The 14799-nt window shown below is 41.2% G+C and overlaps 1 protein-coding gene across 6 annotated transcripts in view; it reads right to left on the bottom strand.

Annotated features, from left to right (window-relative positions):
• Positions 1-14799, bottom strand: part of UBR3 (ubiquitin protein ligase E3 component n-recognin 3) — a 198117-nt gene that overhangs the window by 128439 nt on the left and 54879 nt on the right. For all 6 annotated transcript variants that reach the window (XM_053265271.1, XM_053265280.1, XM_053265289.1 and 3 more), the window contains exons 14-19: positions 7595-7723; positions 7449-7501; positions 4599-4732; positions 2464-2548; positions 544-686; positions 32-128 (exon numbers count right to left, since the gene is read on the bottom strand). In XM_053265271.1, coding sequence (XP_053121246.1) covers positions 32-128; positions 544-686; positions 2464-2548; positions 4599-4732; positions 7449-7501; positions 7595-7723 — 641 coding nt within the window. The remainder of the gene's footprint in view (positions 1-31; positions 129-543; positions 687-2463; positions 2549-4598; positions 4733-7448; positions 7502-7594; positions 7724-14799) is intronic.

Here is a 14799-nt window from a genome sequence, read left to right as displayed (position 1 = left end):
CTTTTTACTATTCAGAATATATTCAACTTACAATGCTGTGTATCTGTCCATTGCAGATTGCACATCTCTACGATAAACAGTTCGAAGAATGACCATGACTGGGTCAAACTCTTTATCCCAGACTTCAGCTATTATTAAAAAGATGAAATAGTTATTGCTATGTTAACTTTGAAATATTGGCCCAAAAAAATGCCATATGATATGTAGGCTTTCAGCAGGAACCAACATACTTCAGTTTTGAGCTTACATTCTCACACATATCATCATTAAAACAATTTTCTTCAAAGTGCATAATTAACTGTCAATAAATATTATTTGTCAATTACTTCAGTACTTCTACCTTTTGGGATATTTTCCACATTTTGAACTTATTTATTTAAAATGAGAAACTGGGGCAAGAGGAAGGTCTCAGGCAAAAATTTAACAGCATAAAACAACTAAAATGAAATTGAAGAATGTCTGTTGCTGTGACCAATTCTAGAATGCTAACACCATCAGCATAAGCTGGACATGCACAGTCTCATCCTTATGAATTTAACATACCTTTGGGTGTATACATTCCTTGTTGCATGGAGCCCCCAGGCTCAAACACAGGAGCTTTAAAATCAGCCACAGCTGATAACATTGATTCAAAGCTCAAACTTCCAGGTATAATACCACTTTTAGGATTAGGATTTTCTGGAATGTGATCTTTATGTTAAGATAAATAACTATTATTGTCAGATTTTTTGTAAATAGCAAGGTTCTCCTATAAGCACTCTAGCTTTGCTTTTTTCAACTAGGAATGTTAGGCTTAGCTGTACAAGTCTTCCCATGGACTGAAACAGCTGGGATTTCTGCAACTGCTTCATTTCACCACAAGAGGACTCTATTATACAATAAATCCTGGCCAAGCAATTGTTTAAGTGTTAATGCAGAATATTTTCTTGGAGGTGGCAGGTAACTCCTATTACTACTCTTCTAATTAGGCACATGAAAATAGGAGATTCATAACCAAATGTTTATTGCTGACCATATACTTTTAAACTGCTGGTAATCAAAAAAAGAAAACACAAGTTGGGCAGGACCCAGACTATGTTAGTCTTGACCAAGTCACCTTTAAATTAACGGGACTTAACTTGTCTCATTTATTTCAACGGTGCTTAGCCATGACTAACTTGGCCTGGATCCTGCCAACTGTGTATGTTATGTGGCAATACAAAGTGTCAAATAGCAAAAGGACATAACTGCATAAATATAACACACAGTGGCATAACAGTCGATCTTAATTCACACCACACAATTTATTAGAGTAAACTAGCAAGCTACACCCCTTCCATCACCCTGTAGTATTTGAAGCCTAGACTATCTTTACAATTCACTTTTTCATTGTGATTAGATAAACAAAGCTCATTCTACATTGTTACATTTGGGAGATTATATCACAAGAAGGATAATGCCAGACTGCACCCTTGTGGGTCCCTGTATGCATTACAGTCTTTAAACAAATTTAATTATGGATTTCAAACACGAGCTAACTAAGGCGGAGGCCATCTTGTGGTGGCATGTATGAACTGCCGACTTCTAAGCAGGGTCCACCTTGATTTGCATTTGGATGGGAAACTACAAGTGAATGCTATAAGATATTCCCCTTAGGGGACAGGGCCAGAGCTCAATGGAAGAGCATCTGCTGACATGCAGAAGCTCCCAGGCTCACTCTCTAACTTCTCCAGGGAGCACAGGAAGATACTTCTGCCTATCACTTTTGAAAGCCACTGCCAGTCAGTGTAGAAAATACTGAGCTAGATGGACCAATGGTCTGACTCAGAATAAGGCAGCTTCCTATGCTCCTAAAAGATTAACTATTGGTTTTTTGTCCTGGCATACTGCCAAACAACTGTGTGAGCACTGTAAGATATTCACCTTAGGGGATGGAGCTGCTCTGGGAAGAGCATCTAGGCTCCAGGTTCCCTCCCTGGCAGCATCTCCAAAATGGGGCTGAGAGAGATTCCTGCCTGCAACCTTGGAGAAGCCGCTGCCAGTCTGTGCAGACAATACTGAGCGAGATGGACCTATGGTCTGACTCGGTATATGGCAGCTTCCTATGTTCCTATGTAACTGCCTGCCATGCCAAGAGACCAGAAGACCCAATCGGGACAGGGAAATTTGAAAACCCTCTCTCCTTCCATTGGGAACAAAAAGTGATTGGAAGAGGATGGTAATGATTTGTGCCCTACATCAGAGTTGGAAAGACTGGAGTTATTTTCTTTTTGGCAGTTCAGTATCGGATTATCTACACAAAACATTTGATATTCACTGCAAGCCTGCAATGTTTCATATTTTAAAATTTAGGAAATCAAGTCAAGAAGGAGTACAGAATTGCTATTATCAGTAATCTTATTTGTTGTACACCGAACAAAAACATGATACAGCAAAGCGATTAATGACACACAAATCTTTGATTTAAAAGATTCCAAGGATATGAGGTCCAGCAGCGAACTGTGAGTCCTGTCATTCATGCACAGCTGAGCTACCATCTCTGCTCTCAGAATCTCATCATCAGTCATTCCTAGGGTAATTGAAAATTAGATTAACAGAACTATAAAAAACCACATAGCTTTAGACAGAAACTCGAGGTAACTCTATTTAGGAGTTCATTCAGTTACATCTTACAAACATAAAAAATATCATGACTGATTTTGTTTGAATTCAGTAATAAATCCATAGAGTATCTACAAAAATAATTAGGATTTAGAGCTGAATGTTAAACCTGCTTAAAATAACCTTCATTTATAATATCCCTCTTAGTACACACTTTTGTGAGGAGAGCTGGTCTTGTGGTAGCAAGCATGACTAGTCCCCTTAGCGAAGCAGGGTCTACCTGGTTGCATTTGAACGGGATACTTAATGTGTGAGCACTGGAAGATATTCCCCTCAGGGGATGGAGCCACTCTGGGAAGAGCATCTAGGTTCCAGGTTCCCTCCCTAGTGTCTCCAAGAAAGGGCTGAGAGAGATTCCTGCCTGCAAACTTGGTGAAGCTGCTGCCAGTCCATGAAAACAATACTAAGCTAGATAGACCAACGGTCTGACTCCGTATATGACATCTTCCTATGTTCCTACCAACATTTCTTGAGGATCCCCAAGGAACTCTTCCCTAATTTTAAATGTATCGAGTAAGGCAATAAGAGTAACACATAATAGTCCAAGGTAAAAGTTTTAACTACAGAGGATCAGTCCAGCTTAAGTGAGTAATAAGAATGCAGCTGAAGCTTCCCTGACTCAATTCATATGTTGTACAAATGGAGGGTAATTTTCTACTCAATTTAATGCTAGCATTCTGGATAAGAAGAAAGGAATAAAACTAAGAAGATACTAACTCCATGGAGGTTTATGGCCCCAGCTGACCAGGTGGAATTTATGAAGACAGAAGATTAATATACTATGGAATTCTTGCATCCATCAGAACCTTAAAATCAATTTTAAAAAATAGATAAAACTGAAGACTCCAATAAGCAGCAGCCTAAAAACTCCAAATGAATAATGTACCTACTGATTAGAAAACATGACATAAGGGTGCAGAGGTTCAAACTCAGTAACCCCTACCGCTCACTCTGCAGACATAACATGTCAAATTGGCTTTGGCAAACATAGTGTTGATATGAAATAAGAGGATGAGAATGTGACGTCTGACCATCTGCTCCAAAACAAACTTTATACTTGGCTGTGATATAGGAGTCAGGCGGGAGGGGATTCCTCCCTAAGGCACAAATGGCAAGATACAGCCCCAGAAGAAAAACAAAGGCTGACCATTTGCCACACAAAAGGATGATTAAAAATGCAGACATTATTCAAATACAATATTATTTATTGATTTGATTTTTATACCGCTCTTCAAAAATGGCTCAGAGCGGTTTACAATTAAATATTGACCTCCACACATTTTCAGCGAGAACACATATTCCACTACTAAGGCAGGCTGATGTTTTGAGAAACAATTCAAGCATATTAATTGTAATGAAGTACATTTAGCTGCTGTTTCTACTAGCATCCCTCCCCAAATGTGGCATTTAGCACTCAAAGTTCAAGTTATGCTAACACTTACAAAAATGAATTTACACTTTAGAATTAAAATGAATGTACAGTTTAGAATTAAAGCGTATTACAGGAGGCCCTCTTTATCTGTGGGGGTTCCATACCTGTCTATTTCTGCTGATAATGAAACTGTGCATAAAGAGACCATAGCCCTATGGGGACTGGGAGGTTAGGTTGCTAAGCACACTGAAGTGTGCTGAATATCACAATTAAAAATGGGGGAGCAGAAATAAGCACAGTACATTGCTCTCCAGCAGTGCCCTCAAAACTCCCAAACCCTCAGATTCTTTTTCATTTATGGGAAAGAGCGGGGTGTTTGCAGAAAAAGCCACATATCGACATTGTACTACAAAATGGCCACAGGAAATGATGTCAGAAATCACTTCCAGCCACTTAGGAACCATGAATAGGTGAAAATAGCCATATTTTCGCCCCATGAATAAAGAAACTAGGTCCCTATGACCCAACTGCAGATACACACAAAAGGAGAATCTGCAAATAACAAGGATCTCCAGTTTTATCTTACCTAAGTGTAAACGGAGACTTAAGAGAATAACAAGAAATGTTAAGGCGCCTTCTAACATTGATCTCTCATGCTCCGAATCGAGCACTGTATTCTGATGTTGTGAAGCCATGGTTAAGAGGTCTACCACCTTGAACCTACAGGAGGAAAAAAGTGCTTACAACATTAATGTTTACAACACAAGAAGTGCTCTGGATCTATATACAATTTTTGCTGCTCTTTCACTAGCCCATGAGATTCCCAGGCATTTGCTCATGCAGGAACTGTCCATATCACAACCTTTTAGCTTTAAACAATACAACAGCATCACATACCCATTTGCCATTCTCTAGGATCTTTACAATATTTGAAACACAATATCAGAATTAGGCCAAAAAGCGAGGGGGGGAGGGGGGGACATCCTAATTTACCCTTTTAGAGTTGTTCCCTGTGGTCAGCGGTGCATGCTTAATGATTGCAGCACCTCGAGCAGCACCACTTTTTTCCATGTGTATGTCCCCTGAGATAACATGGGGGAAATGCTGCGATATTACATCTACTGGCATCCACACTCACTCACTCTCTCTCACACACTCACACTCACTCACACACTCAAGATTTAATACATTCTTCTGATCATATACATAGTGACCAGGAGACCAAGAGGAAATACATCTGAGGGTACACAGACAAAATACATTTCCACAGCCATCAAAATGCAGTATAGTACTACCATCTAGCGGCAACCAGTCTCCCATCCCTAAGTCATAATGCAGCCGAGGGTACACACCATATCCATAGTGCTGAAGTACATTTCTACAGGCAAGGAAACATAGCACTGTGCTACAGTGTTACCAATCACCTATTCCATCTGGCATTAAATCCAGAAGAAGGGAAGACAGAGACAGTATACACGCTAAAGCCATTAAGGCACTCTCTTCTGGTCTTAAAACAGTTAAAAGGACAGAAGACAAGGCAGAAGTACTCCTGTATTATACTTATTTGACCCTGGAAATTCAGCAGCACTAATGTGGAAGCAAACATACAGGCACCATTTGGCATCCCACAGTTTACCTAAAGGCAACTGATACCTAGATGGACAGCATTTACATGTTAAAAAGGTATTTCAAGTCATTATTAAGTGGACCCTTGCTTTTACAAACATTTTAACAGCTGCACTTATTCTGCTCATATTCATTTACCACTTCAAGAACAAGAAGTTGTTCTAGTAAGAACTAATCAGCCTACTTTCCTTTCACTGTCTCTACAACTGGACTAAATTTGGTTCAAATCGAGGTCCACAAGTTAGAGCTCTTGCACCTCAAATGTTCATGCATCCACTATCTTGGATCGAGGTGGATGACATCATCACAAACTACACCATTGAGGTGTCCCTGTGTGTCACTCACTATAACTGAACCAAATTTGGTTCAAATCGGTTAGACAGTCCTCAGGATAGTGCACTTGTGCCTCAAAGGTTTGGGGTGGATGACATCATCACAAACCATTAGGGCATCCCTCTGTGTCCCTACAGCTACTAAAATTTGGTTCAAATCGGTTAAGTGGTTCACAAGTTAGTGCGCTTGTGCCTTTAACTTTACATATCTGCCATCTTAAGTCTACCATCTTGAACTGCAGTGAATGACCTCACAAACTATGCCATTGAGATGTCCCTATGTGTCCCTACAGCTGCAGCAAATTTGGTTCAAATCAGTTAAGCAGTTCACAAGTTAGCCCACTTGCACCTCAAAAGTTTACACATCTGCCATCTTGAATCAGTGTGGATGACTTCATTACAAACTATGCCGTTGTGGTGTCCCTGTGTGTCACTCACTGCAACTGGACCTAATTCGGTTTAAATTGGTTAGACAGTCCACAAATTAGCCTGCTTGCGCCTCAGATGTTGAATTGGAGTGGATGACATCATCACACACCACGCCATTTTGGCATCCCTATACATCTCTACAGTTGTAGCAAATTTGGTTCAAATCGGTAAGGCGGTTCACAAGTTAACCCACTTGCACCTCAAAAGTTTTACATATCTGCCATCTTGGATCAGGGTAGATGACATCATCACAATCTATGTTGTTGAGGTGTCCCTACAACTGTACCCAATTTGGTTCATACTGGTCCAAGTGTTGCGAAGTTGATCGAGGGTGAGGGGGGGACACACACAGAACATAAAAAAAGCCCTGCTGGATCAGGCCCAAGGCCCATCTAGACCAGCATAGCTTCACATAGTGGCCCACCAGATGCTGCTGGAAGCCCACAGTCAGGAGTTGAGGGCATGCCCTCTCTCCTGCTATTACTCCCCTGCAACTGGTATTCAGAGGCATACTGCCTCTGAGGCTGGGTGATCTCATAAGCCTACTGGAAAGTAAGCTAAAAATGAAGATCATCAGAACAATTATATACAGATACTAAATTGCAACTTCAGGGTCTTGTTTTTAAATTCACCTTCCACTACAAGGGGTAGTCCTGTAGAAGTTCTCATACTGTATTCATCCTCCCTTGTACCTTCCTTCTCTCCCTGTCCCCCACACTAAAAGAAAATCCATCACTGGGTTCCAAGTGTGCTACATATAAACATGCAATAAAGACAGCCCAAGTAAAACTATATTTAACAAGATTATCTGCCATGACAGGAATAAGATGCATTATAGACATTTCTCCTCATGTTCACAGGTAAAATATAACAGGAACACGAGCCAGAAGTTATCATGTTGATTATCACTTTCCCAAAATCCTATGATGCACATAAATCAGAGAGTGTCAGAATGCTGAGCTACATGATGCATTCTTCATTTGTACAATGCATACGGCTGTTTTTTTGTTGTTGTTGTTTAAATATACACTACACATATAGTATCTTACCTTTCAAAAACAGAGGAAATAAAATAATCTGGGTCAAGTCTAGAAGCGCAGACCTGTTTTCCAAAAAGCACATATGTATGTTAGTTAGCACTCTTCAACCATCTACTAATATAGAGCAGATAAGGTTACAGAAAACACTGACCTACCTGTAACAGATAAATGTCAGGATCAATCATGGAATTACAAAAGTGAGACTGCACATAAGTCATGGCTTGCCCTTTAATCTGGAGGCCATTCCTTACCCACATATTACTGTGGATTTCAGAGAGGCTTGCCTACCAAAAAGAATAGAAAGAAAAAAACTGTTTCAGGTGCATATGTTATTATTTGAGGAGCTATAGTCAAACATGTAGTCCATCTGTTATTAAGACGTTTTTCTATTCTCAGTTTTAAAATACAGTCAACGAGAAGCTGAGAACAAAATTTTGTTCTGGGTTTTTTACATCTTTTGCAGAATATTTCAGTGACTGCTAAACTTGCGTGATAAACCTAACATTAGCTTTCATTAACTTTTACCAATAATGACAAAGGATGCCACACAGAAAAAGTAATGAGATATGCCTAAGGGCCTGGCAATTTCTTTTAGTAAAAGTATTAAGCAATTGAGCATGGGATGCAAATGCCATTCCTTGAGGTTGCATTTCTGTTGCTTTTTTCTGCCCAAAAATACAATAGGCAGCATCCAGATAAATACTTGCATGAATGGAAGACAGTCTGCTTGTGCAAATAAAGGAAAAGGAGACTTCCATTGATCCCCCCTTTCCTCTGAGCTCCCTGGAAATATGTTATTGAGGACTGAAGGTGCCTCAAGGATATATAATGGGGGGAACAGGGGGCTGTAGAGGGGAGGGGGGATCACCTAAAATCATCCCTCTCCCTCTTATGTGAGTGGAACATCTTCCATTTGTGCAAATACCAGTCTAGATGCTGCCCAATATTTTCAATATACTTTTAACTTGCTTTCACTTCAATATACTTTAACTTGCTAACTCACAATAAAGTTGTTTTAAAAAAGGTTGCTCACTTGTAACTTTTGGTGATCCAGTATTATTCACAATGTGGGCTTTGCGCTTGTGCAATAGCCCCTGCGGAAGCATTTTAAGCTCCTCATAGTGATCTGAAGCTTTGCCCTTTGCACACAGAGCACACTCGATATTTCTGGCAGCAGAGCACTTCCCAGCTCTGTTCCTGAATGGCCGCTGTGCAGAACAGACTTCACAAAATAATAAAAGTAAGTGCAGTAGATACATCCGAAAAGTGGGGAGGCATACCGATCACCAAAAGATCAAAGGTTACAGATGAACAACCTGTTCATCTTAATGGTGATCCAGTATCCTTCACAATGCTGGCAATTAGCAAGCTCTCCTAGTAAAGGGATAGGCAGAGGATGTGAGTTTACAAAACTCTTTTAAGTACAGCCTGCCCAAAACTAGCCTCAGTTGCATAGCGGATGTCAGGGTGTAAGAGTTCAAAAAGTCTTTGATGAGACACGGGTTGGCCCCTGTGTGAGGATCTTCGAAGGATCTTCAAAGCTAACAAAGAGTCTGTTGGACTTTCTAAAGTACTTAGTCTTGTGCAAATAGAAGAGGACTGCTCTTCACATATCCAGGAGAATTGTACAATATTTGTAATATTTCAGGCTTCCATATACAGCTAAGTGGGAAATTCAGGGGCATATCAAGCAAGACAAACACACAGTTACTCAACAGACAGGGTTCATGAAGAATGTTGGAAGGACAATGTCTTGGTTAATGTGGAATTCCAAGACTACTTTAAGTAGGAAAGCGGGATCAAAGCGGGATTAAGTAGGAAAGCGGGAAAACAACTTTGTTGGGGGAAAACACAGTAAATGGAGCGTCAATTCTGAGAGCAGTGAGTTCACTAACCCTCCTAGCGGTGGTGATAGCAATTAGGAAGGCTGTTTTGAGGGTGATGGAGGCTGAAGACAAAAATTCAAAAGGTGCTGTAGTAAAGATGGAGAGAACCAAGGAGAGACTCCAGGGCTCGGCCAGTTTTTTAACTGGAGGATAAAGGTTGTTAAGGTCTTTTAAAAATCTTTTGCAGTCTGAGTGGGCAAACAATGTCAGAATCCCATGCCGAATGTACTGCAGACAGGGCTGACAAATGGACCTTGACAGATGAGTTGGAGAGGCCAGTATGTTTCAAGGAGATCAAGTACAAGACGGCTTGGTGCACGAAGGCAGAAGCTGGTTTGAAGCCCTTAGACCTTCCACCGTTTACCAGTCTTTTCCATTTATGGGAGTAGTTGCATCTGGTTTTCGGGGATGGAGGCTAAAGAACGGAGTCAGATAGAAGTGATGAGAGATGATGTTCTAAACTGCCTGGAAAAACTGAAAACTAACAAATCGCCAGGGCCGGATGGCATCCATCCAAGAGTTCTCAAAGAACTAAAATGTGAAATTGCCAGCCTCCTTGCTAAAATATATAGTGTATCCCTGCAATCAGGCTCTGTACTGGAGAATTGGAGAATAGCCAATGTAACACCGATTTTCGAAAAGGGATCCAGGGTCGATCCGGGAAATTACAGGCCGGTTAGCTTAACGTCAGTTCCAGGCAAATTGATGGAAAGCATCCTCAAGGATAAAATTGTAAAGCACACAGAAGAACAGGGAGTGAACCAGCATGGTTTCTGTAAAGATAAATCTTGCCTCACCAACCTTTTGGAGTTCTTTGAGAGTGTCAACAAGTGTGTGGATCGAGGTGATCCAGTTGACATAGTATACCTGGACTTCCAAGAAGCTTTTGACCAAGTTCTTCATCAAAGACTCTTGAGAAAACTTAGCAATCATGGGATAAGTAAATGTGTGGACTGGTAAATGGTTGAAGGACAGGAAACAGAGGGTAGGTATAAATGAAGAGTTTTCACAACGGAGGAAAGTAAGAAGTGGGGTCCCCCAGGGATCTGTTCTAGGACCAGTGCTTTTTAATTTATTCATAAATGATCTAGAAGCAGGGGTAAGCAGTGAGGTGGCCAAATTTGCAGATGATACTAAACTCTTTCGGGTAGTGAAATCCAAAACAGATTGTGAGGAGCTCCAAAAGAATCTCTCCAAACTAGGGGAGTGGGCGACAAAATGGCAAATGTGGTTCATGGCTGGCAAGTGTAAAGTTATGCACATTGGGACGAAAAACCCCAACTTCAAGTATATGTTGATGGGATCTGAGCTGTCAGTGACTGAACAAGAGAGGGATCTTGGGTTCGTGATGGACAGCTTGTTGAAAGTGTCAGCTCAATGTGCAGCAGCTGTGGAAAAGGCCAGTTCCATGCTAGGGATCATTAAGAAGGGGATGGAAAATAAAACTGCTAATATTATAATCCCCTTATACAAAACTATGGTGAGGTCACACCTGGAGTACAGCGTACAATTCTGGTCACCGCATCTAAAAAAGAACATTGTATAACTGGAAAAGGTGCAGAAGAGGGCAACCAAAATGATCAGGGGGTCCGAAGAGGGCAACCAAGATGATCTAGAGCACAGTTTCTCAGCTGCCAGTCCCTGGACCGCTGCTGGTCCTCAGGGAGTTGAGTACTGGTCCACACCAGTCCTTGAACATACACCCCTCCCTTTTGAGCTGGGGGGGGCACCATCGGGAGCTCTATGGAGCTAATCTTTAACCAGGCAGCCTTCGCTGCAGGGCTCTGCCTTCCTGGAGTCCCAGGCAGCCTTTTCTCGCTCCCTGCTAATCTCTCCAGTCTCTCACTTGATGAGAGGAGACACTGAGAGTGAGTGACATCATTGGTATGCAGCCGGCGGAAACACACACACACACACACACACACACACACACACAGCAGGTAGCAGGGCGAGTGAGAGGGAGTGCTTGGCTTGGCTGGAGTGCTGCATGCATAAACTCTGTTCTGAACTTACTACTACTACAAAGGAGGAACAAGGAAGGCAGGCAGGCAAAAGATAAGAAATCAAACAAAAGTAAGCAACAGTGCTGATCAAATGAAAAAGGAAGGGAAAGATAAGAAGAATTAAAGGGGTGGGGATGAGGGGCGGGCTGATCGTTGACTGACTCACCAAAAGGGGATGGAGATCAAATAAAATGGGATTCTTTAAAAGCAAGCACACAGGAGAGAACAAGTACAATTTGTGTGAACTGAGAAATTAAATTGGGGGGGGGGGATGAGGGAGATGAAGAAAAGGGTGGGCTACTGACTTACCAGCGAAATTCTTCTCCATTTCACATAACACTAGAACCAGGGGTGATCCCATGAAATTGATTGCCAGGAAATTTAGGACCAAAGAACAGAAGTACTTTTTCACACAACGCATAATCAACTTGAGGAATTCTCTGTCACAAGATGTGGTGACAGCCAACAATCTGGATGGCTTTCAGAAGTGTTTGGATAACTTCATGGAGAAGAGGTCTATCAACGGCTACTAGTCAAAGGGTTATATAGGACACCTACAGCCTAAAGGCAGGATGCCTCTGAGTACCAGTTGGGAGTAACAGCCAGAGAGAGGGCATGCTCTCAACTCCTGCCTGTAGGCTTCCAACAGCATCTGCTAACCCCTGCTAACTTGGCAAAGAGGCACCTTTTAACGTGGTGATTGTCTTTACTTAGCAGGGGGAGAGTAACTGGCCCTATCCACCCCCAGCACAGTACCTCCAGTGACGGTTGCTGGTGTGTATCTTGTGTTTCTTTTAAATTGTGAGCCGTTTGGGGACAGGGATTCATCTTATTTATTTGCTATTTCTCGGTGTGAATCGCCCTGAGTCATTTTTGGAAGGGTGGTATAGAAATTGAATTAATTAATTAATTATACACGCGCACACGCGCACACACACACACACACACACACACAGAGTCAGACAGGTGTTATTGACTGGTTTGTTTTATTCAGACATCGAGTCCTTCCCAAGGACCTGGGATGGCTGAATTTTATCATCAGTACTGTTGGTTATTATAGATATCGTCGCAGAATATAGGCTGTTCCCAGTAAAGTTGCTTTTTGTAATTGGCTGATGGTGATTTCTGTGGCCCCTATGGTGTTGAGGTGCTCTTCAAGGTCTTTTGGAACTGCACCTAGGTTGCCAATTACCACTGGGATTATTTGGGTCTTTTTCTGCCACAGCCTTTCAATTTCAATTTGTAGATCTTTGTATTTTGTGATTTTTTCTATTTCTTTTTCTTCTATTCTGCTATCCCCTGGTATTGCTGTCGATTAATTTGACTTGTTTTTCTTTCTTCTCGACTACAGTGATATCTGGTGTATTGTGTGGCAGATGTTTGTCTGTTTGTAGTCGGAAGTCCCATAATATTTTTGCATCTTCGTTTTCTACCACTTTCTCAAGTTTATGGTCCCACCAATTTTTTGCTACAGGTAGCTTGTCTTTTTTGCAGATGTTCCAGTGTATCATCCCTGCTACCTTGTCATGCCTTTGTTTGTAGTCAGTCTGTGCGATCTTTTTACAACAGCTGATTAGGCGGTCAGTTTCATCTGCTTCTTTACAAAGGCGGCACTTGCTGTTTGTTGTTGACCTTTCTACTTTTGCTCTTATTGCATTTGTTCTTAGTGCCTGTTCTTGTGCAGCCAGTATTAAACCCTCTGTTTCTTTCTTCAAGTTGCCATTCTTAAGCCATTGCCAGGTCTTGGTGATGTCTGATTTTCCACTTATATTGTGCAAATATTGACCATGCAGTGGCTTATTTTTTCCATTTGTCTGCTCGGTTCTTGACTTGTTCTTTCTTGTAGTCCTGCTTTGTTTCATTGGTGTTGAATAGTTTCGCATTATTGACCATTTGAAGTGCATCTTCTTCACTGTCCTTGATATATTCTTCAAGGCCTCTTTTCTCCTCCTCTACTGTTTGATGGATTTGCAGCATTCCTCTTCCACCTGAGCTGCGAGGGAGGTAGAGCCTATCTACATCACTGCAGGGGTGCAGAGCATGATTGATGGTCATTATTTTCCTGGTCTTACGATCTAGCGTCTCTAGCTCTGCCTGGGTCCAGTCTATTATTCCTGCAGTGTATCTGATAATAGGTATAGCCCAGGTGTTTATGGCTTGTATGGTGTTCCCGCCATTGAGTTTGGACTTGAGGATTTTTCTAACTCTCCTGATGTATTCACTTCCAGTTTTTCTTTTAACTTCAGTGTGTGCAATGTTATCAGCCTGGAGAATGCCCAAGTATTTGTAAGGTTCTTTCTCTTCCAGGTTCTTGATGTTGCTTCCATTGGGCAGTTCTATTCCTTCTGATTTTCTTATTTTTCCTCTGTTTATTATTAATGCAGCACACTTGTCTAGTCCAAACTCCATTGCTATATCGCTACTGAACATACGGACAGTGCTTAGCAGTGATTCAATTTCTGACTGGGACTTTCCATATAACTTCATATCGTCCATGTACAGCAGATGGTTTATTTTACTGGATGTTTTAGATGTTTGGTATTCGAGGCCTGTTTTGTTTAGTATTTGTGAAAGTGGGGTCATGGCAGTTACAAACAACAGAGGGGATAGTGAGTCCCCTTGGAAAATGCCTCTTCTAATGCTAACCTGTCCAAGTGCCTCGCCATTGATTGTTAACTGTGTACTCCACATGCTCATTGCTTTTTATATAAATATCTGAATGTTTTTGCTGACACCAGTTGTTTCTAAACATTTTAGTATCCATGTGTGAGGCAATGAATCAAAGGCTTTCTTGTAGTCAATCCATGCAACACTTAGATTTGTTTTTCTTCTCTTGCAATTTTCTAAAATCATTTTGTCAATCAGCAGCTGGTCTTTTGTGCCTCTGATGTTCAGGCAATTTCCTTTCTGTTCAACTGGAAGCTGTTTGTTAGTTAATAAGTGTTGCATCACTTCATCTGCTATTATTCCAGTTAATAATTTGAACATGGTTGGCAGGCAGGTTATCGGTCTATAATTACTTGGAACTGCACCTTCTGCAGGGGCTTTCATTATGAGATGAGTTTTCCCAGTTGTTAGCCATTGTTCAATATCACCTCCTTGCAAAATGTGATTGAACTGTTTTGATAGTTGTTTATGAAGCCTTGTTAGGTGTTTAAGCCAAAAGCCATGCAGTTCATTGTCGCCTGGAGCAGTCCAATTTTTAATTTTCTTTGCTCTCTCACTTTTTAATTCTGGTGTTATTATTAGATCTTGCATTTGTTGATTACATTTTTGACCTCTTTCATCCAGCCTGCTTTTTTATTATAATCGGATTGTCCCATAATTTCCCCCAGAATTGCACTGTTTCTTCTTTATTTGGTCTTTCTATGTTTCTTGCAGTTTCTCCTCCTATGCTTTGGTAGAAACGTCTCTGATTCGACTAGAATTGGAGATTCTGCCTTTGTTGTATAATTCTGGCTTCGTATCTGC

This window comes from Hemicordylus capensis, chromosome 1, assembly GCF_027244095.1.
Source record: "Hemicordylus capensis ecotype Gifberg chromosome 1, rHemCap1.1.pri, whole genome shotgun sequence".
NCBI lineage: Eukaryota > Metazoa > Chordata > Lepidosauria > Squamata > Cordylidae > Hemicordylus > Hemicordylus capensis.
The sequence above is the reverse complement of the archived record's forward strand: the minus strand, read 5'-3'. Positions and strand labels throughout refer to the sequence as shown.